The following is a 24119-nucleotide window of genomic DNA, read 5'->3' on the forward strand; positions in this document are numbered from 1 at the left end:
TGTATATCTGGACAGGCTGCGACTTTTACGTCGTATTCTTTTTGGTAATTGTGCATAAAAGGTTCCTTCTCACCGATTTTGATAAAATTTAAATACGTTGTAAAACTGAACATTCTCAACAACTGTTTCCTATACATATGTGGGTAGGGTCTATTTATCATTAACTAAACTTTGCTGGCGAACTTACTTTAATGTCTATATGTACATGTAGTGTTCGCGACTGTACAATTTACGCGAGGTATCTTCGGACAACGCTCGACGACTGTCTACAAAATACGACGTGTGTCTCGCGACGACTTCTGACTGACTCTTCGGAAGTCCTGTACAACTTAATTCTAACGCCTTCGTTTGCCCTGGTAAAAATCCTAAACAACCCTGATTGGCTAACCCACGCTTTGGGTCCTTCCAATCAGAGCTGTTCTTTTTCTTCGTCTCACCCCCGTTCCTTCCGCCCTTGGCGTGTTTGTTTTCGGAACGGCGAGGTGATCGGAGAAGATGATGGGACTTTCCTCCGGGCCACCCATGCTTGACCCAAGTGTCGATAGACCGTTGGGTCCGCTTCAAGTGCCCTTCAGTTCGTCTCTTAATTTATGACGGTCTCAGTTTGCTATTGAGGACTTTGGGACAAAACTCTAATAAACATACTTCGACTAGGTCTGGAAAATGTCCACTCAAAAATAGCTTCGTCGAACGAGAGTCGTAAATTGCGTTGGCCGTTTGCACGAAAGAAAGACTCTTTTGTGTGCGTGCGACCGGACGCTACATCACCCCCTTGCCAGTGCAAACGTTACCTAATTCTACTTATCCTACATAAACTAACTTACGTTTAGACCTAAAACTACTATATACAAAAACTTATCTCGACTATTTACAAGCGTTAGAATCCGACCTGTAAGCGGTCGGGGAAACATACTCGCCTACCCGAACGAGTATGTACAGATTCTCGCGTATCAGCTTGTGGTTTATCTGGAACTTTGACATGATTCTGGTCGCGTTTCTCGTCTATGTCGTTATTTAATATATAGGCGGGTTTGAGCCTGTCAATTGAGACGGTAGTCTCTTTGCCTCGAACCCGCACTACGAAAGTTTTCTTGTTTCGACATACGACTGGGAATGGACCGTCATAAGGATTTTGTAGAGGAGTTCGCACCGCGTCTGTTCTAATAAAGACGTGCGATGTCGTCTCTAAGTCCTTAAATACAAAAATCCTCCTCTGTCCGTGACGTGATCCGTTCACCGGTCGTATGTCTCTAAAATGCTCGCGGAGCTGGCGTACTAATTCCGCCGGATCGGATACTCCGATCGGCTCGTCGCTGAATATCTCCGCTGGCAAGCGTATGTTTTCGCCGTAAACTAACTCGGCCGCGGATGACTTAAGGTCGTCGCGGTGCGCGGCGCGGATACCCAGCAGAACGGCAGGCAACGCATCGGTCCACCGATCGTCGGCGCGACACTTTATCGCGGCCTTCAACTGTCGGTGGAAGCGTTCCACTAGACCGTTTGCTGCGGGGTGGTAAGCGGTAGTCCTCAGGTGCGAGCACCCAAGCAATGCATTCAATTGCTTGAAAAGATGGGACTCGAATTGCCGGCCCTGATCGGTGGTAATTCTCGCCGGTGTCCCAAAACGTGCTATCCACCCCGAAACAAAGGCGCGCGCCACAGTTTCGGCCTCGATATTCTCGAGTGGGAAGGCTTCTGGCCAACGCGTAAACCTATCGACGCAGGTAAGGCAGTATTTATTGCCCCTGGACACAGGTAGTGGTCCTACCAGGTCGAGGTGCACGTGCTCGAACCTGCTCGACGGCGGCGCGAAGGTGCCCACCTCGCTCGAGACGTGTCGACCGACTTTTGCTCGTTGACAAGCGAGACAATTCCGACACCAATCTCGACAATCCTTCTCCATTGACGGCCAAACAAAACGCTGTTTTACCAGACGGACTGTCGCCTTCGCTCCCGGGTGCGACAATCCGTGTACGGCGTCAAAAACTTGACGTCGGAAGGAGGGTGTTACGTACGGACGCAGGTTCCCGGTGGACACGTCACAATAAACGGGTGCATCGTTGTTGATCATGCGTATCAGTTTTAAGTCTAACGAGGTATCAGATGCATTCAAGAAACCTTGTAACTGTACGTCTCGCTTTTGCGAGTCCGCTAATTCTGCGTAATTCAGCGGCGCGGTTACCGTTTCAATTCGCGAAAGTGCATCTGCGACCTCGTTATCCTTCCCGCTGACGTGCCGTATGTCCGTCGTAAACTGTCCAATCAGATCGAGATATCGGAACTGTCTCGGTGTACTTTTATCCGGTTTCTGTTTAAACGCGAACACTATTGGCTTGTGATCCGTGTATATCGTAAAATCGCGACCCTCTACCGCGTGACGGAAATGTCGAATCGCGGTATAAACGGCGAGCAATTCGCGATCGTACGCGCTATATTTCCGCTGTGCCGGCGACAAGGCTTTCGTGCAAAAAGCTAGCGGTTGCCACGAACCGCCTTGTCGTTGCTGTAAGGTAGCGCCTAACGCGAAATCGGATGCGTCTACCATGATCGCGAGTCGCGAATCGTCCGACGGATGAGCCAATAATGCTGCGTTCGCCAAGGCAGTCTTAAGCCCTTCTAGGGCAGACTCCGCTTCGCTCGTCCACTGGACGGGAGCATTGCTCTTCAGTTTGCTTCCCCGCAACAGCTGGTTAAGCGGAGCCTGCAATGAAGCCGCGCCGGGTATAAATCTACGGTAAAAATTTACCATACCCAAGAACCCCCGCAGTTGCTTAACCGTTGTGGGTTTTGGGTACTCCTGAATAGCTTTGACCTTCTCGGCCAGTGGTCTGGTACCCTCGGCGCTGACCTCATAACCTAGAAACTTTACCCGCGATTCCGCGAACACGCACTTGCTCGGATTGATTACCACGCCATACTCTTGAAGATGTGAGAAAAGCGCGTGCAGGTGATTTCTGTGCTCCGCCTCACAACTCGACGCCACTAAAATGTCGTCGAGATATGCGTAACAGAAATCAAGTCCCCTTATCACGGTATCTATAAACCGCTGGAACGTCTTCGCAGCGTTTCTCAAACCGAAGGGCATGACTAAGTATTCGAACAATCCGAACGGCGTCGTTATCGCGGTTTTCGGGATGTCATCCGGATGGACTGGAATTTGGTGGTAAGCTCTTACCAAATCTATAGTCAAAAAAATTTTCCTTCCGGATAACATCCTCGAAAAATCCTCAATATGAGGAATCGGGTAACGGTCGGGGACTGTGCGAGCATTGAGCAATCTGTAATCTCCGCAAGGTCTCCATCCGTTGCCCTTCTTCGCCACCATGTGAAGGGCTGAAGCCCACTGGCTCTTAGAAGGACGGATGTAGCCGAGATTTAACAGATCCTCAAATTCTGCCTTGGCGCTCTTAAACAGTTCCGGTGATAACCGGCGCGGTTTGCTAAAAATCGGGGGACCGGGTGTCGTAATTATGTGGTGTACCACGTCATGCGCTACTTGCCGTTCGCTGCGTATGTTGGGGCGCCAAAGGGTTGAGAATTCCGCCAGGAGGTCTTGATACCGCGAGTCTCCAACGATCGCCTTGACCGACGGCATATCCACCGCGGCGATCCTCCCCGTTGTCGCCAAGGTTGTGGTCTCGTCCAGGAGTCGTCTGCCTTTGAGGTCCACCAGTAGTCCGTAGTGGGAAAGAAAATCGGCTCCGATGATGGGCTTCGACACGTCTGCGATGACGAATCTCCAGGTGAAGGTTCGTCGAAGACCCAGATCGAGGTTCGCCGGCTTCAATCCGTACGTGTTTATCACGGACCCGTTGGCAGCAGACAGCTCGTATTTCTCCTTGGACAGCCGACCCCTTATGTAAGCTCGAGGGTACACGCAGAGGTCCGATCCGGTGTCAATGAGATACTCCTCATTGCGTGTCCGCTCTAGCACGAAAAGGCGGCAGGTACGTGGGCCATCACTGACTGCCGCGTTCAGTGGAGGGCACTCGCGTTTCCCGAATGGAACGAGCACGGTGGGCGACACTTCGTCGACCGCGTACCGAACACCTGGTGGTACCAGCAGTGCTCTTTGTTCCTAGGCGATGTGCTTCGCCGTCGCCTTCCGGACTTCGAGCGACCACGGTATTTGGATCCGCCTTGCCTCCGGGGAGAACGCGACCGGCTGAGTTCGGCTACGCTCAGCTCTAATTTTTCCAGTCTGTCCAGCAGAATTTCCGTGAGGTCCTTCTTGGTTGTCGCGATGCTGGCCACCTGACTCTGCGCGGCCCCCTCCTGGATGTGGTCCGCGATCTCGGCGAGCTTTGCGAGCGGTAGGTCCGTTTGGGCGTTGACAACGGCCCTGGTCATCGCGGGCAACCTGCTGGCCCAAAGCGTCCTCAGGAAGTCGTCGGACACTGTCTTCCCGGCGAGGTTCTGCATGTGGCGCAGGAACTGCGATGGAGAACGGTCGCCGATCTCCTCCTTCTCCAAGAGCTGCAAAATCCTCTTGCATTGCGAGGAGGATAGGCGCTGGATGAGCTCCCGCTTCAGCGTCTCGTATTTGTCCGCTGCTGGAGGTGTCGCAAAAATGTCCTGCACCTCCAACGCGTATTTAGGTTCTAACTGCGACATCACGTAGTAGAACTTAGTCGCGTCTACCGTGACGCCGTTCAGTGCGAACTGCGCCTCTATCTGGTGGAACCAGACGGCTGGCTGTTCCGGCCAAAACGGCGGCACACGAATACCGACGCGGCATACTTCCGGCATCGCACTGTTGTTATTCGCGTTGTCAGGATTCATATCGAATGTCTATCGGCACGTTGTGTCCAAAGAAAATAAAAAACTATATTACACTACTAACTAAAAAATTGTCCGCGAACACTATGTCTAATTCGCACAGCACAAGGATCACGTCGGGGTCACCAATGTGGGTAGGGTCTATTTATCATTAACTAAACTTTGCTGGCGAACTTACTTTAATGTCTATATGTACACGTAGTGTTCGCGACTGTACAATTTACGCGAGGTGTCTTCGGACAACGCTCGACGACTGTCTACAAAATACGACCTGTGTCTCGCGACGACTTCTGACTGACTCTTCGAAAGTCCTGTACAACTTAATTCTAACGCCTTCGTTTGCCCTGGTAAAAATCCTAAACAACCCTGATTGGCTAACCCACGCTTTGGGTCCTTCCAATCAGAGCTGTTCTTTTTCTTCGTCTCACCCCCGTTCCTTCCGCCCTTGGCGTGTTTGTTTTCGGAACGGCGAGGTGATCGGAGAAGATGATGGGACTTTCCTCCGGGCCACCCATGCTTGACCCAAGTGTCGATAGACCGTTGGGTCCGCTTCAAGTGCCCTTCAGTTCGTCTCTTAATTTATGACGGTCTCAGTTTGCTATTGAAGACTTTGGGACAAAACTCTAATAAACATACTTCGACTAGGTCTGGAAAATGTCCACTCAAAAATAGCTTCGTCGAACGAGAGTCGTAAATTGCGTTGGCCGTTTGCACGAAAGAAAGACTCTTTTGTGTGCGTGCGACCGGACGCTACACATATAACCGTAACTATACATATAACAATTCTGCATACACATACGTGTACGTCCGAGGCGTGCGTATGCGTCAGCATGGTGCGACCGCTCATCAATTGTTTCTACAGATACAGTGAATATCTGCTGTAAGTCCCTACAAGCCTCGCGTTTTCTGTTCCCTGGAACTATCCGCACCACCGCGAGGTATATCCCGTGAGGGGCCATGACGCTCGAGAGCCGCTGCCGCCGAGGAGTGTAACATAACACGGTCGAGTATATCGGTGTGAAACCAGAAGACCACTACTAATCCAATAACACAACTTCTTTACTTTTCATTATTTTTTTTAGAGGTCATTTACCAACATATTCGTGGCATTTTTTTAATGAAAATGATACCAAATTAGATATACCCAGTTAGCCAAATGCCGTTTCAAGCAAGTGGAATGTGTGCTCCACACATTGCGAGCAAAACATTTATGCATTTGGTACCAAACCCTGCTTGAAGCAGAATTTGGTCCTTATTTGGTATGATTTGGTCACCAAAGTTTGTCGACAAATTCCTAGTCACATGCGGAAACAGATGGATTGCAAACTCAATGAAAAGTCTCCAGCTAAAATTGTATGCGAAATTGTAGCCAAACTTTGGTTTCGATCAGCCTTCGTTATAGAGGGCAGGTCCGTCGCACTAAGAACGGACGTAACCTTGTTCTAACAGTAAATATCGGGAAAAATTTAAGTAAATCTTCCTGTAAGGTGGAAAAAGGTATTTTATTTAAGTTTCGATGCATAATAAAGATAAAGTGATGCGTAAACATCACAATGTGCTGTGAAAGACAAAGCGCCGTGTTGTGGAAGGCGAAGAACGTACGTGCGAGAGAGAGAGAGAGAGAGAGAGAGAGAGTGCGAGAGTGTGCAAGAGAGAGAGAAAAGATCGCGAGAAGTGTGTCTGCGAGAGGAAGTGGATTCGAAGAAGACGATTGAAAGAAGGATATGGAAAGGGATGACGGAATATTTTTAATGTGTGTAAAGAAATGACATTTCTTTAATTCAAATTTTACCGCAGTTCGCGCGTTGTAGAGCATAGGGACGGGTGGAAAGAGATAGAGGAGAGAGATGGAAGACTACGCGATAGAGCACGTGTTCATAAAGTAGGAGAGTTAGAAAAGTGTAAATAAAGAAGTCAGATATAGAATAAACTTTAATTGTCGTTTCTTTGTTTACAGGTAAGATTGTACATAGTGTAGATAATTGTTGTATCCTAGCATAATAAATAAAGGATAAAACTTTGTTTACAGGGAAACAAATTCTAGTTTATTGTGAAAATCCTGTTCAATAGATAATTGTCTTATAAAACGAAAATTTGTTAGTTAAATAAAGGAAAATGGACAGGCTCCCATTCGAATTTGCCGTAGTAGCATCAAGTGACAATAAAACAAATGTATTAGCCATAACCTCTATAACTACAGAGGAGGGAAAGTGCTTTGCAATGCCAGAAGAATATAGAACAATAAACAACCATAAGGAAATTATGAAGACAACTAACTATGCTAAAATAAAAAATAGCTTAAAAAGAAGACATCAGACCAGAAAAATATGGATAAAATTAGAAGGAGAACTAAAAAATACATACGTAGATGAAGAGGAAAACATACAATTCTGTGATCAATATTTAGAAGAGATAGTTATAGAGCAACCTGCAGGGGGAAAAGACAACCTACAACAAATCCTGGAAAAATTAATAGAAACCACAGAAAAAAAGACGGTCAACAAAACTTAAAAAATATTGCAGAGAAATATTATAGAAAAATTCACAAGCAAGTACCCAAATGCAAAGCAATGGATGGAAAATCTTGAAAAAGAATGTACACGATTTAATATAACAAAAGATGAAACAAAGATAGAGGTACTAAGATTATTTTTAGAGAAATCCTGTTTCGATTGGTACAGCTCGATGGCCACGAAATTGTCAGTGAATTCTGAATGGAAAGAGTGGAAAGGAAAATTCTTAGAAACATTTGCGAACAGAGGATGGAATATGGTCACATATGCTTTTGCATTCAGATATAAAGAAGGATCATTACTTTATTATGCAATGAAAAAAGAGAAACTTATATTAGATATAAACAAATCTATAGACCCCAAAACATTGATTGATCTCATTGCAACAGGTCTACCCGAATTTATCTTAAATAAAATAGACAGAGATGAACTCAACGATACCACAGATCTGTTCCACGAAATTAGAAAATACGAAGGTATGATATACAAAAGAAACTGTAACGCGACGAGGAACAATAAAGCGTCAAGACCCCTCGTCACCCCCCCCCCCTATGTAACAGAAGAATTGCGCCGAGGCAGCGTGGTCGGCGGTTTAGGGTCTCTTCATACTTGCCGGGACCGGAGGGTTTTACGTACGGACTATAGGTCCAAATGCCGTGTTGCCGATATTCTGTCGAAGCTCGGGCGCCTTCGTTCCGGCCATTGGACTATTCCCAGAGACCGCCGTTGTCCGGCGGCTTATCATTACCAGATGGCCTTTCGAGACCGCGTTGACAGTACCCTGCTGTGCTTGGCACAAAAAAAAAAGGTTTCTCGGGGCTCTACAGCTCCTTAGGTAAACTATCGGTATCTCTCCTCTAGAACATTATGGAAATAGGAATCGTTCCTGCCTCTTCGTGAAACAGCATCACACATCCTTATATATTAACGTAAATTATACATATATTGTAAAAACGAGAATAGTTGTTTTTTTTTATAGGAAGTATTCACGTTAGGAAGGGGATCATGCCTTGTGAATTCGATCATTTTTGGGGGACTATGTCTCGACTTTTGATGACATTGAAATGTGTTGTGGTCCAAGTGAAACTGGAAGAAATCCGAAACAATACACCCAAAAGTGTCCGATATCGTGTGTAATGACTCAATCACATGATAACTTGTAGAATAAGAAGAATTAATTCCACATACATTGCATCGTTTTGTCTTACGACACGAAAAAATGTATATGGAAAACTTCTGAATTCTTGTCCATAATGACCTCAAAATGATTAGATGGAAGGTTCCCTGGCAGAAATGCGATGGCGTATCTACATCTTCTCCAATGAGACGAGACAGTAGACGCAAACATAGGCGCTCGAGTGCGACAGAGTTGAAGTTACCCTTACAAGACAATTAGCAAAGGACGCACGCTGGGTGCTTCACTGCCTCGGTCTCGTTGGACAGAGCATAGGTACGAATGCGCGGGCGATTGGATCAGAGTCCAAGGGACAGGCCTCGTTTCACACGTACTTTCGGCTACAGTCGATATATTGGCTACTGCGGTCACATATACTATGTAGCGTGTGACGTCGAAGCCAAGATACTGGGTCTGCGGGCGCGGCGGAGATGAGCATAGACAGACCTAACGATAGACTCCCCAAAAATGGTGGCACTGAAAAAATGGCGAAATTAAAATGGTTTTTTTTTGGTTGCGTCGTAAGACCTTACGTACGACGCGACAAGCACGCGACCAAGGCCAGGTTTAAAAATCCCTATCGACGACCTACCGACCATGGACGTCATAAATCAAAAATCCTTCCGATTGTACCCCCCACTTTCGTAATTTTTAAGCCAGCCGAATGCAGCACATGCGGAACCTTGTACACCGTTAGCGTACTAAGATTTACAACCGTAGATGCTTGCGAACCAAATATTATACGTATATTTCCACTTTTCCAATTTTCCACTATTTCCACCAGCTTTCGAACACACCTTGCAACCAATGAATTCTAATCATTTTAAACTTGTTCTCCGGAGTTTTGACTTATAATCACTTATAAAATATAAGATATAATTTAACTATGCTGTTTGAAACCTTTCGGATTTTGCCAGGATTGGAAAAATCTCCGATTGATTTAAGAAGGCTGGTAGGAATCGACGAAACAAGGGGATCGAAATCGATGGGTCGGTGGCTGGAGCACTGGCAACGGAAGGGAACGAGTGGACGTTCATCCCTCCATATTCACCTCATATGGGAGGTTTGTGGGAGGCAGCTGTGAAGTCCATGAAGATTCACCTCAGGAAAACCATCGGGGAGGCCACCTTGACGTATGAGGAGATGGCAACACTACTCTGTCGCATAGAAGCGTGCTTGAACTCACGCCCGTTGACGCCGCTCCCCGACGAACCTCGTGACCTAGAACCGTTAACTCCAGGACACTTTCTAGTCGGAGATCGGATACTTTCACCCCCCGAACCACCCGCGGAACACTGCACTGTACCACTTACCTCACGGTGGAAACTAATCCATAGCATGCACTCACATTTTTGGCATAGGTGGAGTCGTGAGGTCATGCACCAACTACAACCACGGACCAAGTGGCAGAGAAGCCGAGAAAACCTTCGCCCGGGCAGAATCGTGCTCGTCAAGAACGACTCCACACCGCCGACCCGCTGGCCGCTGGCTAAGGTGGAGAGCCTCCACCCGGGTCCCGATGGCCTAGTTCGCGTGGTCACACTAAGACGGGGAGCACACACTTTCGACCGAGCCATTACGAAGCTGGTGCCACTTCCCGCCCAGCAGGAATCGGACGGCTAACCTGCTTCACGCGACCACGTGTATTCACGGCGGGCGGCACGCTACGTCGGAAACTACGACGCAGATGAATGAAGCAGGCCAGCCACGAACATCAACGACCACGCCCGAGCCGCTCGAGCTCGCACTTCGAATTCGATCTCGACAAATCGACATCGAGGCGGGCGGCATGTTTGAGATATTTAATCACACATATATTTAATTACACATATATATAAACATTGTTTTAAAACTGTACATATATTCAGGACAATAAACCGACACGAACGACGCTGTTTACGTTGCGCGCCCGGCGGCCTCCCGCCTCGCCCCCCAGAACCCGCGAGTGCCACGGGTGGACCGAGCAGATCGAACACCGGGGGGGGGGGGCAAGGGGCGAGCGAGAGGTTTCGCGCGCAACGAGAACAGTCTACTTCACGTGTGAATACCGACAACAACCGAGCATCGATTTCGATCCCCTTGTTTCGTCGATTCCTACCAGCCTTCTTAAATCAATCGGAGATTTTTCCAATTCTGGCAAAATCCGAAAGGTTTCAGACATATGCTAAAATTGATTTGTGAAGCTGATTTTCATCGTTCCATCGTTAAATTAGATTATAGTTTGAACCATTACTTCTGAACATTACAACTCAGATGAACAATATTCTTTTCTCTACTTCGAACATGGATTGTGTGCGGATGCCGTCGTGGCACCGGCGGCCGATGCCACGCGGCCTGTGCCAGGTGGCGGCCGCCGGTGCCAGGCGGCCGAAAACGGATGCCCAACGGCTTGCCCAGCTCTCAGCGGATGCATAGGCATCCCGGGGTGTAGAGGGGAAGTAAATTGTTCGGGAGTTAGGTAGCGAACACCCGCTGTGTGCGGGTCTTAGCTTTTGTTGCGAGCATCTCGAGCGCCTTCTCAGGTTGCTTTTTATGGTTCCGGTGCGTATGGATTAGAAAATCGTGGTAGTATCCATACTAACGTTCACCTCCGGCAAGTATGAAGAGACCCTAAATGGTCGCCCGGCAATAGCGAGAGAGAGAAACAACCTCTCTCTATCTTCCGCGAAATATAATAAAAAATGGCAGCGCAGCAAGAGTGAATAAATGGCCGCGCGGCAAGAAGACGGAAGAGCGAGAGAGAGAGAGAGAGAGAAACAACCTCTCTCTCTATCTCCCAGCGAAATACATCGCAACCTTCAAGGTCAAATCACATTGCAGAATACGGCTGCAACGATAATGAAATACTAAAGCGGAAGTCCGAAATCCTGATGCAGCGATAGGAAACGCCATCCCGGTAACAGAAACCGCAAGGCGATACCTCGGCGGCGGCGGAGCGATCCCTCCAATAGCCCCGCAAGAGAATGACCCCCTCGCCCATTGAGTTAGAAACCGAGATCCCCCCATCGCCCAGCAAGAGAATAACCCCCCTCGCCTATTGAGTTAGAACCGGTATAGACTACCTACTCGTTTCGCTGATAAAAAATGAAGAAAAAAAATCGAAAACTGTGAGAGCTAAAAGTGAAATTTCGAGAATCGATTCGAGAGCCGTGGAGATCTCCTGTTCTCCGTTGCTGTGTACGCGGCGATCTAGCGAGAAGTTTTTTTTTTGACGGTGATGACGGTGATGATGGCGACGCGCGAGCAGAACAAACGGTACGCGAGACTGAGCGCATGAATAACGTGTTTAGAGTTGATCTGTGTGCGAGCGACGAAGTGCGTGCGTTCCCGAAGAGGCGGAGATTGCGACTGTATTTAGTTTCTTTTTTTCGGTATATGTAACGTACCACAGACTTCACTTGGAACTGAACACCGTCGGAAGAGAGTTGCACGCATGTTGCGTCCCTCGTGTGTTCTCGTTAGCGCCATTTTAGTGTCTGCGTCGGAAACAATCGACGAACGACGGAGAGAGAAAACGGGGTCGTGCGAGACGTGGATAAAAGAAATAGTCGAAGGAGAAGACTAACGGATACCGTAGTAGAGGAGGTTGGGCGCTAACGAGAGGACTAACGCGGTGCATCAAGACACCTCGAGATCGCGTCGATGGTAGTCGCAATTAGGGTCCTCACACACACATTCTCTCTCTCTCTCTCTCTCTCTCTCTCTCTCTCTCTCTCTCTCTCTCTCACTCTCTCTCTCTCTCTCTCTCTCTCTCTCTCTCACTCTCTCTCTCTCTCTCTCTCTCTCTCTCTCTCTCTCTCTCTCTCTCTCTCTCACTCATTATCTCTATAGTGTCTATGGTCCCGTAGGTTTTACGAGAAGTCATGCTGCACTGTCCTCAACATTAAATCGATGGCAATCCTGGCGTCCCCGACGGAGTCGTGTTCCATTGTCTGTATCTCTCGTCGCAGCACCGTCCTCGCGAGTGTCTTCAGGCTGCAGCGGAACGGGTAGCCGAGGAAGTGAGGGAACGCCACTCATGTGTCGATCACAGTAGAGTGAAGGATTCTGAGGGCTCTGAGATCATAATCCAGGGCGTGACCGATCAGGATCGTCTCAGCGTGGACGAAGCTGATGAGGTCCATTTGCATGCCCCTGAGACGTTTCGATGCCCTCGAGAGATCCTTCGCCGTGATCCCACTGAACCTGGTATTTTGGTCGATAATCTCTGCATCGGGCCTGACCAGCGTGTCATAGACCACATTTCCATCCATATCGACCACAGTTACCTCAGCCAGCTCGAGTCCGCGCCGCGTGAAGCACATCTCGCAGTCCAGAGCGAAGACACCGTAGTTTCCATCGGAGGGCACGATCCCGGCAGGTTGAGTACACACGTACCCCTCCAGCGGTCAATTGTATCCTGGAGATAGGCCCGTCCAAACGTGCATTCTGGCGTTGGTGCATGCTCTGGAACTGTTCCGGTCCTGGCAACACTCCCAGGCGTTCCTTTGCAGCCCGTTCACAATTCCGCTCCGGAACTTTCCCCAATGGTATACGCACCGATCCTCCTGCAGGTATTCGCCATCGTGCCGGTTGACGTAGAAATTTTTGAGGCACCTCGCGCACTGCCTCTCTTCGACGACAAGTTTATACGATTCGGGGGTTCAATAGCTCCTCGACCTTTCCTAATACTGGTGGTAGCCGTAGCCGGACGAGGAGCATGAGGACGAATACGAGGATGAGTGCGTCGACGGCGACGAGGAAGAGGAATCGCCGATATCCGAGCTCTTATCGCTATCTGAAGCGCTCTCCTGCTCTAGGTCAGAGCTGTCGACGGAGCTTCCACTATAGTTCCCGCTGTCGACCTCGCTCTCCACTATGGAGGTGGTTCCGCTGCCAGGCACAAATTCGCGGGTGTTGACATCCAGGTGATGGTAGCTGCGTGCCCGGTAGCCCAGGGGATGTTGGTGATGGTTGACAACCGCAGCGTAGCCAGGGTAATAGCTACACTCGACCGGGTAGCCAAGATGGGCCAGCTGATCACCTGTTAATGTGTATCCTCGGAGCAAGGAGGCCAGCGCCGCGTTACTTAGATGTTTTAGCTCGTTTCGCTGGCTACTCAGGAACGTGCTGGACTCCCTGCCAGCATTTCAGGGCCCGGTCGTCGCATTTTCCCCGGACTTGGTCTGCGCGCGATGTGCGTTTTCAGCAGTTTCCAGCTGGTAATTCCTCCTGGAACCGGCGGTCCTCGGGGACGTCAACGAGGTTTGGGAAGTCTCGGAGCTCCTATAGGGCTGCTAGGCTACTCCTGCTGCCGGCAGTGGTGGTGCCTGCGCACTCGTTGCTGCTGTTGCTGGTGCTAGTCAGCCTGCTCCTCCTCGTGCTCTTGCACGTCGTCTCGTTCCTGGCGCTGGTCCCGTGGCGCTCTGGTTCGATTTCTCCTTTGTCGTTGGCTCAGGATCGTTCGATCCTCTTTCGTCGACGATCCCAACGAGGCCTCGCTGCTCGCGGACTTAAGGTCGGCCCACACAAGACCGGGAATAGACCGTGTACGTTTGGCCGCTAGATTCGAAACCAGGGTGTAGGGTTTGAGTCGACGGAGCTTCAGTGTTCTCGACTATATTTCTGCTCGCCCCGGTTGGGTCATTATCTCGAGCGTTTGACCATTTCCAGATGGCCTTTCGGGAGCGCGTTGACAGTTCCCTGCTGTGCATGGCACAAAAAAAAATGTTTTTAGGGCCTTCACGGTTCCTGAGGTAAACTGTCGGTATCTCCCGTTTACAATACCATGGAAATAGGAAACCGTCCTGCCTCTTGGTGAAACATCATACATCCTTGTATTGTATGTAAATTATACATACATATATTGTAAAAACGAGAATAGTTGTTATTTTTTTTTATTAAAGAAATATCCACATTAGGAAGGGGATCATTTCATGTGAATTCGATCATTTTTTGGGGACTATGTCTCGAATTTTGATGACATTGAAGTATGTTGTGGTCCAAGAGAAAATGGGAGGCGGGGGTTGAGCCGGGTTATCACAAAAGACTGCTGTTCTCAAATAATTTATTTTTTCCTTGGTAAATGTCATTTCTTAATTAAAAAATATTAGAAATATCTTTGTTTTGCAAATTTTACCACTGGTTTAAGTGTGAAAAAATTTGAATAAATATGGCTGTATTTTACGTTTCTTCATCTTTCTCTTTGAAATTTCGTTTTGTAATTCGCGGAGCCGCAAAACTACTTATTGTACTATTCATTATTTTAAGTTCATAAAATTGCTGGATATTCTTTAGACATTCTGAAGTAAGGGTCGCTAGCGCAAATATGTATGTATATGGAAAACTTCTGAATTCTTGTCCATAATGATCTAAAAATAGTTGAATGGAAGGGTCCCTGGCAGCAATGCGGTGACGTATCTATATCTTGTCCAATGAGACGAGGCAGTAGACGTAACCATATTCAGTCGAGTGGGACAGAGTAGAGGTACCAATGCGCTGCTGATTGGTTCAGACTGGAAGGGGCAGGCCTCGTTTCACACGCGCTTTCGGCTGCAGTCCAAATATTGACTACTATGTAGCGGGTGACGTCGAAGCCAAAACAATGGGACTACCGGCGCAGCTGAGGTAGGGATAGGCACACCTAACGGTAGGCTTCTCAAGAATGGTGACACTTTAAAAATGGCGAAATTAAAATGGTTTCAAGTGTACTTGTCGTCCTTACACCATGTACATATGCGACTGCCACATGATTTAATACAATTATGAATTGTTAGAGAAATTTACTTCACGGACCTGTTTTTAAAAAACCGGACACTTCAAAATTGACGAAATTAAAATTATTTGAAGTGAACTCTGCACCGCGATACATAGCCTAGCACGGTTGGCGCATGGTAGAAGCAGAGCCCGGGAGGCTGTTAGGCCTATGGCCTCCCGAGCACAGGGCCAACCGTGCGAGGCTGTGTATCGCGATGCAGCGTTCACTTGAAATAATTTGAATTTCGTCAATTTTGAAGTATCCGCTTATTTAAAAACAGGTCCGTAAAAGGGACACTTGGGGCTATAACCTCAATTTTTTCAAATTTTTAGAAAGGTACCTGCTACGAAAACATTTGTTTAAAATAATTGCCACATAAATGGTGAAGAAAACATTTTATCCAAATGACAACATTTTCGGTAAACACTTGTAGCGGCGTGAAGTGAGCGTGAAGAGAGAAAGAGAAAGAATGTGTCAGTACGCGTGAAGTGAGCATGAAGAAAGAGAGCGAGGATGAACAAATGAGCGTGAAGAAAGAGAGCGAGTATGAACAAATGAGCGCGAAGGGAGAGAGAGAAAGAATGAGTAAATACGTGTGAAGGAGCGAAAGAAAAGATAGAACGTAGAGACGCGTGCGTGTAGTTTTCACCAGAAGCAAACGAACCAGCGTGTGAGACGGTTGCAAACCGCGTGTAAAAAAGTAATAAAAGTGAACATACAAAAATACAGCGTGAAAGGTGCATAAAAGAAGCCTAACAATTGGTGACCCCGACGTCCAACCGACGGATAGTCTAATAGTAGAAATGGCAGAGCCGAACGTCGAAGAATATGACGTTAACAAGGTCAGTATAAAAATTCCGCCATTTTGGGTAGACAAGCCAGAGATATGGTTTTACCAGGTCGAAGCCCAATTCCAAATCGGCAACATTACACAAGAGGATACTAAATTCAACTATTTGATTGCCCAATTAGAACCAAAATTTATAGAAAATCTGTGGGACATTATTCAAGATAGGGGCGCGAATAAATACACGATGGCGAAGCAGAGATTGCTGAATACATTTAAAGAAAGCGAAAATAAACGCATAAAAAAGTTAATTACAGGAATGGAATTAGGAGATATGAAACCCTCACAGTTGCTTCGCAGGATGAGGACACTAGAAAACACAGACGATATATCGGAAAAAGTCCTGAAGACTCTGTGGCTGGAGAAAATGCCGGACCACGTGAAAAACGTCCTCGTGGTGAGTAATGAAACGCTGGACAGAGTAGCGGAAATGGCAGACAAAATGGTTGAAATGACGGCAAACACGGAAATAGCTGGTATCGGTAAGGAGACACCGTGGAAAGAGATCATGTCGAAAATTTCTGACCTAGAACAACAGATCGCAGTCTTGAATGTATCACGAAGATCACGATCAAGAAGTGGGAGTTTCGATCGAAGCCGAACGAGGAGCGGGAGCAGATCAAGGCGAGTGTTCGATCCCAACGGTAAATTTTGCTTTTACCATTTTAGATTCGGGAATCGGTGTAACCCGGAAAAATGTAAGCAGCCGTATCCGACGTATCGATAACGTATCCGCTACTATGTTGTCCTTTCCGCTTATGTGACGAATGTCCGTGGTGTACTGTGAGATGTATTGGAGCTGGCGCTGCTGCCTAGGAGATGCTTTCTCATTTTTTTGGTTAAATGCAAATATTATTGGTTTGTGGTCCGTAAATACCACAAATTCTCTCGCTTCTAACATATGTTTGAATTGTTTGATGGATAAATAAATACTTAGCAGTTCTCGGTCGTACGTACTGTATGCTTTCTGCGTATCATTTAGTTTCTTCGAATAGAATGCGATTGGTTTCCAGCTTCCTTGGTCATATTGTTGGAGTACCGATCCTACCGCCCAATCTGAAGCGTCTGTACACAACGATAGTGGGAGTTCTGGTCTCGGAAAACTTAAAAGAGCAGCGTTGGCCAGATCGGTTTTGCCAGTTCCATTCTTTTCGGGTCCAGTGGTCGCGCTTTCGAATGCACTGGTTGGCCTCTCGTGATTATGTGGTGGTTGACTTCGTGTTCCTTCGACTTCGTTACTATCCCTGGCTTTGTGATCCCTGGATACGAGCAAAGAAGATCTGAAAATTTAGATGATTGATTCAATGTGCTGATTTTATAGTCTTCGTATATAGGCATTATTTCGCTTTTTATCGATATTTTTGTGATATCGTCAATCAACCGTCTTTTGTGAATATTATACATTCTTAAGACACCTTACGTTTCCCACTCTCTCACCCTAACAACCAATAGAAATGTTTGAAAATATTCGTGTTCTTCTGAAATGCTATATATAACCGAGGTCAAACTGATGTGAGGCATTTGCCACCAGCTCGTTTCAGAGCTACGATAAACGACGAGGGAAACTCCAACTTCGAGGATTCACAGTTTAAAAAGGCTGCAGGTATATTTTGACCGAAGGCCCAACGACTCCAGAAATTCAAAGGCGAATTGGCTATAAAAGTCGGTACCCTCACTCCGCCGCGGTAATTAGCACCGCGTCACGCTGCTACCTGCGCCACCTTCTTTAGCTACTAATAAAACAATAAACGACACATAACCCAGTGGTATTGTTTAAAATACTATACACGTTTATACTAAATGCTTATATTTCGATGAAACAAGCCAGAATTCCTTCCTACGCACGCCAGGTGCAAGACTATCTTCCATTATGCATAATTATTGTTAACTGGCAAAAAAAAAGAAAATCCTGAAACATGTATCCCCTATTTTGGATCAAAGATCACACACCCAAGTTTACATTAAAATGAACTAACAATAAATAAAAGAAACTGCAAAAAAAAATCAAAATTTTAATATATTGTTTAAACAAAAAACTTTTGTTAAAATTTTCTTGCGCGACTACGTTTCCCATTGAAAAACACACAATTTAAAAAAAAAATCAAATTTTTTCGATCTCTGGTTTCCGAGATATCTCAAAAAATGTGGTTTTGAACCCCAACTTTGAGGGCTGTTTTCACCCCTTCAAAGTGGATGTTTGCCGATAAAAAAAATACGTGTCAAATATTTTTCAAAGAACTAGAAGCTCCCATAAGTTTCATCAAAATCGGATTTTCGCATCTGAATATGTTCCCTTGTTAGTTTTTCACGGAAAAAACGCCGAAAAAAGTGGTTTTTATTTTTTCCTACTATGACGCACCAATCGCAGGAATTTGAAAAAAATTGAGCATAATACTTAGGACAATATCTCATTGCTAAATTAATTCTGTTCTAGTGTCTCTTCGATTTCCATATGAAATCTGCATTTTTTCGATTTTTTTCGTGTTTTTCGATTTTTACAGCCAGAGTTTGCAACGGAAAAATCTGAAAACGATTCAAAGTATGCGGTTTGGTATCAGAAATGTGTCAGATTGTTTTCAGAATTTTAAATTGTCATTAAATGGGGAAAATGGGTCAAAAACTGGATTTTCGTTTTTCCTCTATAACTGCCCTCACAGATGAGCTATAGGGCTAAAACTTGGTTGAAAGGTATCTTTTTTGGTAGGCTATCGAATGGCGCAAATTGGAATAAAATCCCTTCCAGGGCAGATTTGACCCCCAAAACCGGCTATAGCCTTTCAGCCTGTTCTTGTTTTAGGAATGGGCTTCCGATTAGTCCATCTGTTTCTATGGCAAGGTGTTTTACTACGTAAATATTGCAGGTGCTTCATGGATATGAAGAATTGTCGTTCCTACGGTGAAATCGGGGTTGTGGTGAGTCCAGTTATTTCGATTTCCTCTCGTGAAATGTCTGCTGTTCTTCCTAGAGCGTTGAGGACTACCAAATTTACGGACCCTCCACCGTCAATTAAAAATTCTCCCGTTCCTGATTCCAGTTCTGGGATCGTAATTTTGATCCGTGGTGCAGGTGCTTCCTTGATGAGGGTTTCTCTTCGAAGCGGACGGATCTTGGGCGATCTTCTTTCTTTTCGCTCATCGTGTCGCCTGTACGGTGAGCACGATCGTAGTTTAAAAATTTCTTTGATTCCACGGATGAATCTCGCGAATCTCGTCGGAATCGCGGGCTACGGGGACGATTCCTGCAGAATTTCCCGTCGTGCCCGGAATTTCCGCAGTGCCAACAATACATGTTTAACGTGCGATCTTTATCGGTACCCTTTACAATCGTATATCGTTTTTCTCCGTCATCTCCCATTGATGACTCGGAGCGATTAGAGGGGGAGTGTTAGGGGCCCCTGTGACGCAAGGTCCAGACAGAAGCGCGTTCTTCTCTTTCCTCCTCAAAACCAGATGGTGTCGTGCGTCGATCTCTGTGTCGATCATATCTGCTCGGAGATAGAGGACACGACCCTTCACGGTCGCGATAACGAGGATCTTGGTCGAAAGAATCTCGGCGGGACCACCTTGATGGTGATTCATTCCGAGGCGATTGTCTTCGATTTCTTAATTTTTTATCTATTTGTAGCACGGCGTCGTAAGCTTCCTCCAGATTTTCTGTATATTTTAGGAGAGCCAACACCTTCAAGGCAATACGATCCGGTAATCCATCTATGAAGTTTTCCAGAACATCTTTCTCCATCTCCTTGATGAATTCTTCAGCGTGGACCTCGTATTTTTCTTTAATGGCTCCACGCGTATAATAGACTAGGTGGCTTGTCCTATTAACGACAGGATATCTGGACTGGCTCGCTGGACTGTGGCTGGGTGATTGATCTTTGCAGTTCGAGTGTGCGGGTAACTTCGTTTTATTACAAGAGCCTGACGAGCTCTCTTTTTCACGCAGAACCTTTCAATACGGCAATTTGACTCTCACTGGTCTTAATCCGGCGCGAGAAACGGCAGCTATTCGGCAGTGATCGGTTACAAATTCAATGTCGCCAATCAGAGGCTGCGACGACACTTAGCCAAAGACGTGGGGTCATAAACCAAAAACCTGTCAACAGTCACGGGTGACTGAATCTCGGCACGGCTGGAGACAATACCGTCTTGAGCATCCGGCGAGCTATTAATAGCGATGTGAACGTTATTACGCTTACGCAGACATGGTTTTAAACATACCGCTCGCCTTGCCTCTAGAGGAGGCAAAACGATATATCTTAGTCTTCGCAAACTATGATTATGATGTGAGCGCAATTTCGCATACGTTGGAACATTGATACATGAATGACAATTCACAGTAGTAAACGAAGATGGACAGTGGTCTGTCAACGGCAAAAAAAAGCTGACAATATTACTTCTCAAAATGAGTACATAGAGTAGAGATGTAACGCAGTCTATCATTTACCGTATAACTTAACGCGAAGGATATAAAAACATACTTAATAAATAATTACTTGGACTAATCTAAATTTTCATTTTGTGACTTGACCGGCAGCGGGCAAATCTGAGTTACAGGTCGTTTCAGTTCACCGTCGACGGTGCGTACGGTGACAATACGGACCCTTTTGTCCGGACCGGGATGCAACTGAGTGATGCGCGCGAGTCGCCATTTAGAAGGGCGGAGTAAAGAATTTTTCCAAATAATTAATTCATTTACACGCAGGTTAGCGCGATCCTGCTGCCACTTTCGACGTTGATGCAACGTATGGAGATAATCACAGGACCACGAACGCCAGATTTGTTCCGTAACTTTTCTGACTTTTTGCCATCGGTCAAGTCTATTCGAATTAATATCTAGAGCGGATTCCTCCGGAACCGCGATAAGAGGCCGCCCGATAAGGAAATGACCAGGTGTCAGCGCCGATAGATCGGTAGGTTCGTCGGTAAGAGCGGAAATCGGACGAGAGTTCAAACAGGCCTCGACTTGACATAAGACGGTAGAAAACTCAGTTTGAGACAAGGTATGCGCTCCCACTGCTCGCTTTAGGTGATATTTGTCACTTTTTACTCCAGCCTCCCAGAGTCCACCAAAATGAGGAGCGGAAGGGGGGATGAATTTCCAGGTGATCCCGTCATTAGCCAGCAAATTCTTAAGCGAAGGATCAGAAAGGAGGGTTTGAAAGGTTTGTTTTAATTCATGATTGGCACCACGGAAATTCGTGCCGTTGTCAGAGTACAAGTTATTAGGAAGACGTCGGCGGCTAACGAATCGTCTAAAGGCAGCTAAAAAGGCGGCGGTGGTGGCATCCTCGACAAGTTCGAGGTGCACCGCTTTGGTGGCGAGGCATACGAACACAGCGAAGTAATATTTTCTCGTCTTCTGACCTCTACCAACAATTGGAAGTAGTGTGGGATCAGGACCCCCAGACCAAAAGTATGTAGGAGATCGGGAAGAACGGGAGGGTTCCGTGGGTGGCGCGTTAGTCGATCGGCTACCACCAGTGAGGCCGTGGGTTCGATTCCCGCGGCGGTGGTGCTCTCATTTTTCTCGAGATCCTACAATTGGGGGCTCGTCCGGGATTGGGGGAACACCGATCGCCGCACGATGGCGCTGTGAGAAAAACTGCGAATTTGTGAGTTGTGTTACGAGTTGTTACGAGTTGACGAGAAATTACGAGTTGTGTTGGTGGCTCTGTGTATGGCCACAACACGAAAGAGAAACGATGAGACGACGCTGTGACGGACATTCGAGGGCGAATGTCGTCGCAGGATGGCCGAGTGTGGGATCAGGACCCCCAGACCAAAAGTATGTAGGAGATCGGGAAGAACGGGAGGGTTCCGTGGGTGAGCGCGTTAGTCGATCGGCTACCACCAGTGAGGCCGTGGGTTCGATTCTCGCGGCGGCGGTGCCCTCATTTTTCTCGAGATCCTACAGTAGGTTAATTTTACCGGCATAATGCCAGGCATTGGCCAGTATGTGAAAATGGAGCCGAGGGATTGACTCGAAAGTTTGGAAGGGCTCCCATCAGCGGCTGAGTAGCCGCTTGCGCCCTTTGCCGAACAGAGGGAATGCACCGATGTATGTGTGCGCGTACTAAGGATCTAGCCGATATTATCCAGTATTCTTGCCGAAGAACGCGAAGAGTTAACTGCACGCCTCCATGGAGAGTGCGCTTGTGCATATGATCGATTAAAAGTTCTGAAATTCGATGTTTCGGCAGTATGATAGGATGCTTTTCTTCATAGCTTAGAGCGGCATGCTCGAGCCGCCCGCCAAGCCGAATTAATGAAAGAGATAAGAGAACTGGACTTCGGAACCAGCGTATGACCCTCTAAAAACTTGATTTCGGCATGAAAATGTTTCCTTTGAACGTAGGAAACCCAACACAGAGAAGCTTTTCGTATCTCGACAGCAGATAAAGATAGTGAATGGTACGGCGAGCGAGTAGATGACACACGTAGTTTTCTACGAGCATTCTGGACGAAGCGGAGCATATAAGCAGTGACGCGACAAAGTCGAGTCCAGCTTGAGTATTGATATAGAAATTCCCATTCGGGGTCTGTCGACAGTAGGTGAACCTGAGTTTTACGAGATTCAGATGAGGCGGTCTCTCGTGAGTCTTGCTCTTCGCTATTTGAACGGAAGTGATCTGGCCAGAAAACTGATGGACGAGATAACCAATCCGGTCCAGACCACCACAGCTTATGAGTAGCGAATTCGGAGACGAGGATGCCTCGCGAGGCGCAATCAGCTGGGTTCTCTTGAGATCGTACATGTTGCCACTTTACCTGCGAGAGCCGAGACTGGATCTCGGATACGCGATTCGCGACGTATGTAATCCAAGTAGACGGATGTTGTCTAAGCCACGCTAAGACAACGCTGGAATCAGTCCATCCGTAAATGCGAGAAGGCGGAAGTTTTAAGGATGACGAGGTCCACTCCAGCAGTCGGGTTACTAGTACGGCAGCATTTAGCTCCAAGCGAGGAATGCTGATAGTTTTGAGCGGGGCTACTTTACTTTTAGCTGTCAACAAGGTAACTTGTATGTCAGAAAGGGAATGAAGAACTCTCAAATAAACGACGGCGGCGTAGGCACGATGTGACGCATCAGCAAAGCCGTGTAATTCGATCGCGATACTGTCACTTTGCACTCCGGTCCAGCGAGGAATCTTGACGGAGTTCAATTGAGACAGAATTTTGCAATACGCAGTCCATTTTTTACGAAATTCAGGGGGGTATCTTCATTCCAATCTTTCTTTAAGAGCCAAAGCTCTTGAAGCATTATCTTTGCGACAATAATCACGGGAGATGCCCATCCTAATGGATCGAATATTTTTGAAACGATCGATAGAATACTTCGTTTTGTACACTTTTCCGGCAGGCAACAGTCTACCCGAAAACGGAAAACGTCTTCGAAAGGAGTCCATACAATACCAAGGACCTTTAAGGATTCATCTTCGCTGAAAATACGATCGGATGAAGAAGGAACGTCTTCAAGTATTTCGGCCGCGTTAGCAGCCCATTTTCGAAGGTGAAAACCCCCGCGATGCAGGAGCGCGACAAGCTGCCGACGAATCTCGAGGAGAGTATGAGTATCGTCCGCGCCGAAAATAGCGTCATCTACATAAATCGAATCTTGCAGAACAGGCATGGCAGCGGGAAAGTGGTTTTCTTCGTCATGAGCTAATTGATCGAGTACCTTAAGGGCGAGGTATGGCGCAGGTGCGAGACCGTAGGTTACGGTAAGCAATCGAAATGAACAAACCGGCACCAGGCTGTTCGGTCGCCATAAAATTCTTTGATAATCGGAATCAGGGGGGTGGATTAGAATTTGTCTGAACATCTTGGCGATGTCAGCAGTGTATACGTAACGATATAGCCGCCAGCGTAGAATGATAGCAGCTAAATCGCGCTGTTGCTTCGGACCGACCATAAGGTAGTCGTTTAGAGATTTTCCAGAGTTGGTTTTGGCGGAAGCATTGAATACGACTCTGAGTTTGGTCGTACTGCTAGAAGGCCGCACGACAGGATGATGAGGAATATATATCGCAGAAGAGTTAGAGATTTGCTCTTCCGCTACTCGTTCCATG

The 24119-nt window shown here is 47.0% G+C and overlaps 1 protein-coding gene and 1 pseudogene across 1 annotated transcript; one reads left to right on the top strand and one right to left on the bottom strand.

The window, feature by feature from the left end:
• Positions 1-12317: 12317 nt before the first annotated feature.
• Positions 12318-14235, bottom strand: LOC143363627 (putative exonuclease GOR; annotated as a pseudogene).
• A 1770-nt stretch (positions 14236-16005) lies between these two features.
• LOC143363628 (uncharacterized) lies at positions 16006-19752 on the top strand. The gene is made up of 4 exons (XM_076804192.1): positions 16006-16531; positions 16588-16693; positions 18911-18962; positions 19717-19752. Exons 1-4 carry the CDS (start codon positions 16006-16008, stop codon positions 19750-19752), a joined length of 720 nt encoding a protein of 239 aa, XP_076660307.1.
• Positions 19753-24119: the final 4367 nt, after the last annotated feature.

Source organism: Halictus rubicundus, unplaced genomic scaffold (assembly GCF_050948215.1).
Source record: "Halictus rubicundus isolate RS-2024b unplaced genomic scaffold, iyHalRubi1_principal scaffold0081, whole genome shotgun sequence".
Lineage (NCBI taxonomy): Eukaryota > Metazoa > Arthropoda > Insecta > Hymenoptera > Halictidae > Halictus > Halictus rubicundus.

Excerpts from the sequence above, each read along its gene's own strand:
- LOC143363628 (XM_076804192.1), top strand. The coding sequence starts at position 16,006 with ATGGCAGAGCCGAACGTCGAAGAATATGACGTTAACAAGGTCAGTATA. Across the intron at positions 16,532-16,587 it reads CACGGAAATAGCTGGTATCG|ATCGCAGTCTTGAATGTATC; the intron begins GTAAGGAGACAC and ends CTAGAACAACAG. Across the intron at positions 18,963-19,716 it reads ACGGTGAAATCGGGGTTGTG|GAGAGCCAACACCTTCAAGG; the intron begins GTGAGTCCAGTT and ends TGTATATTTTAG.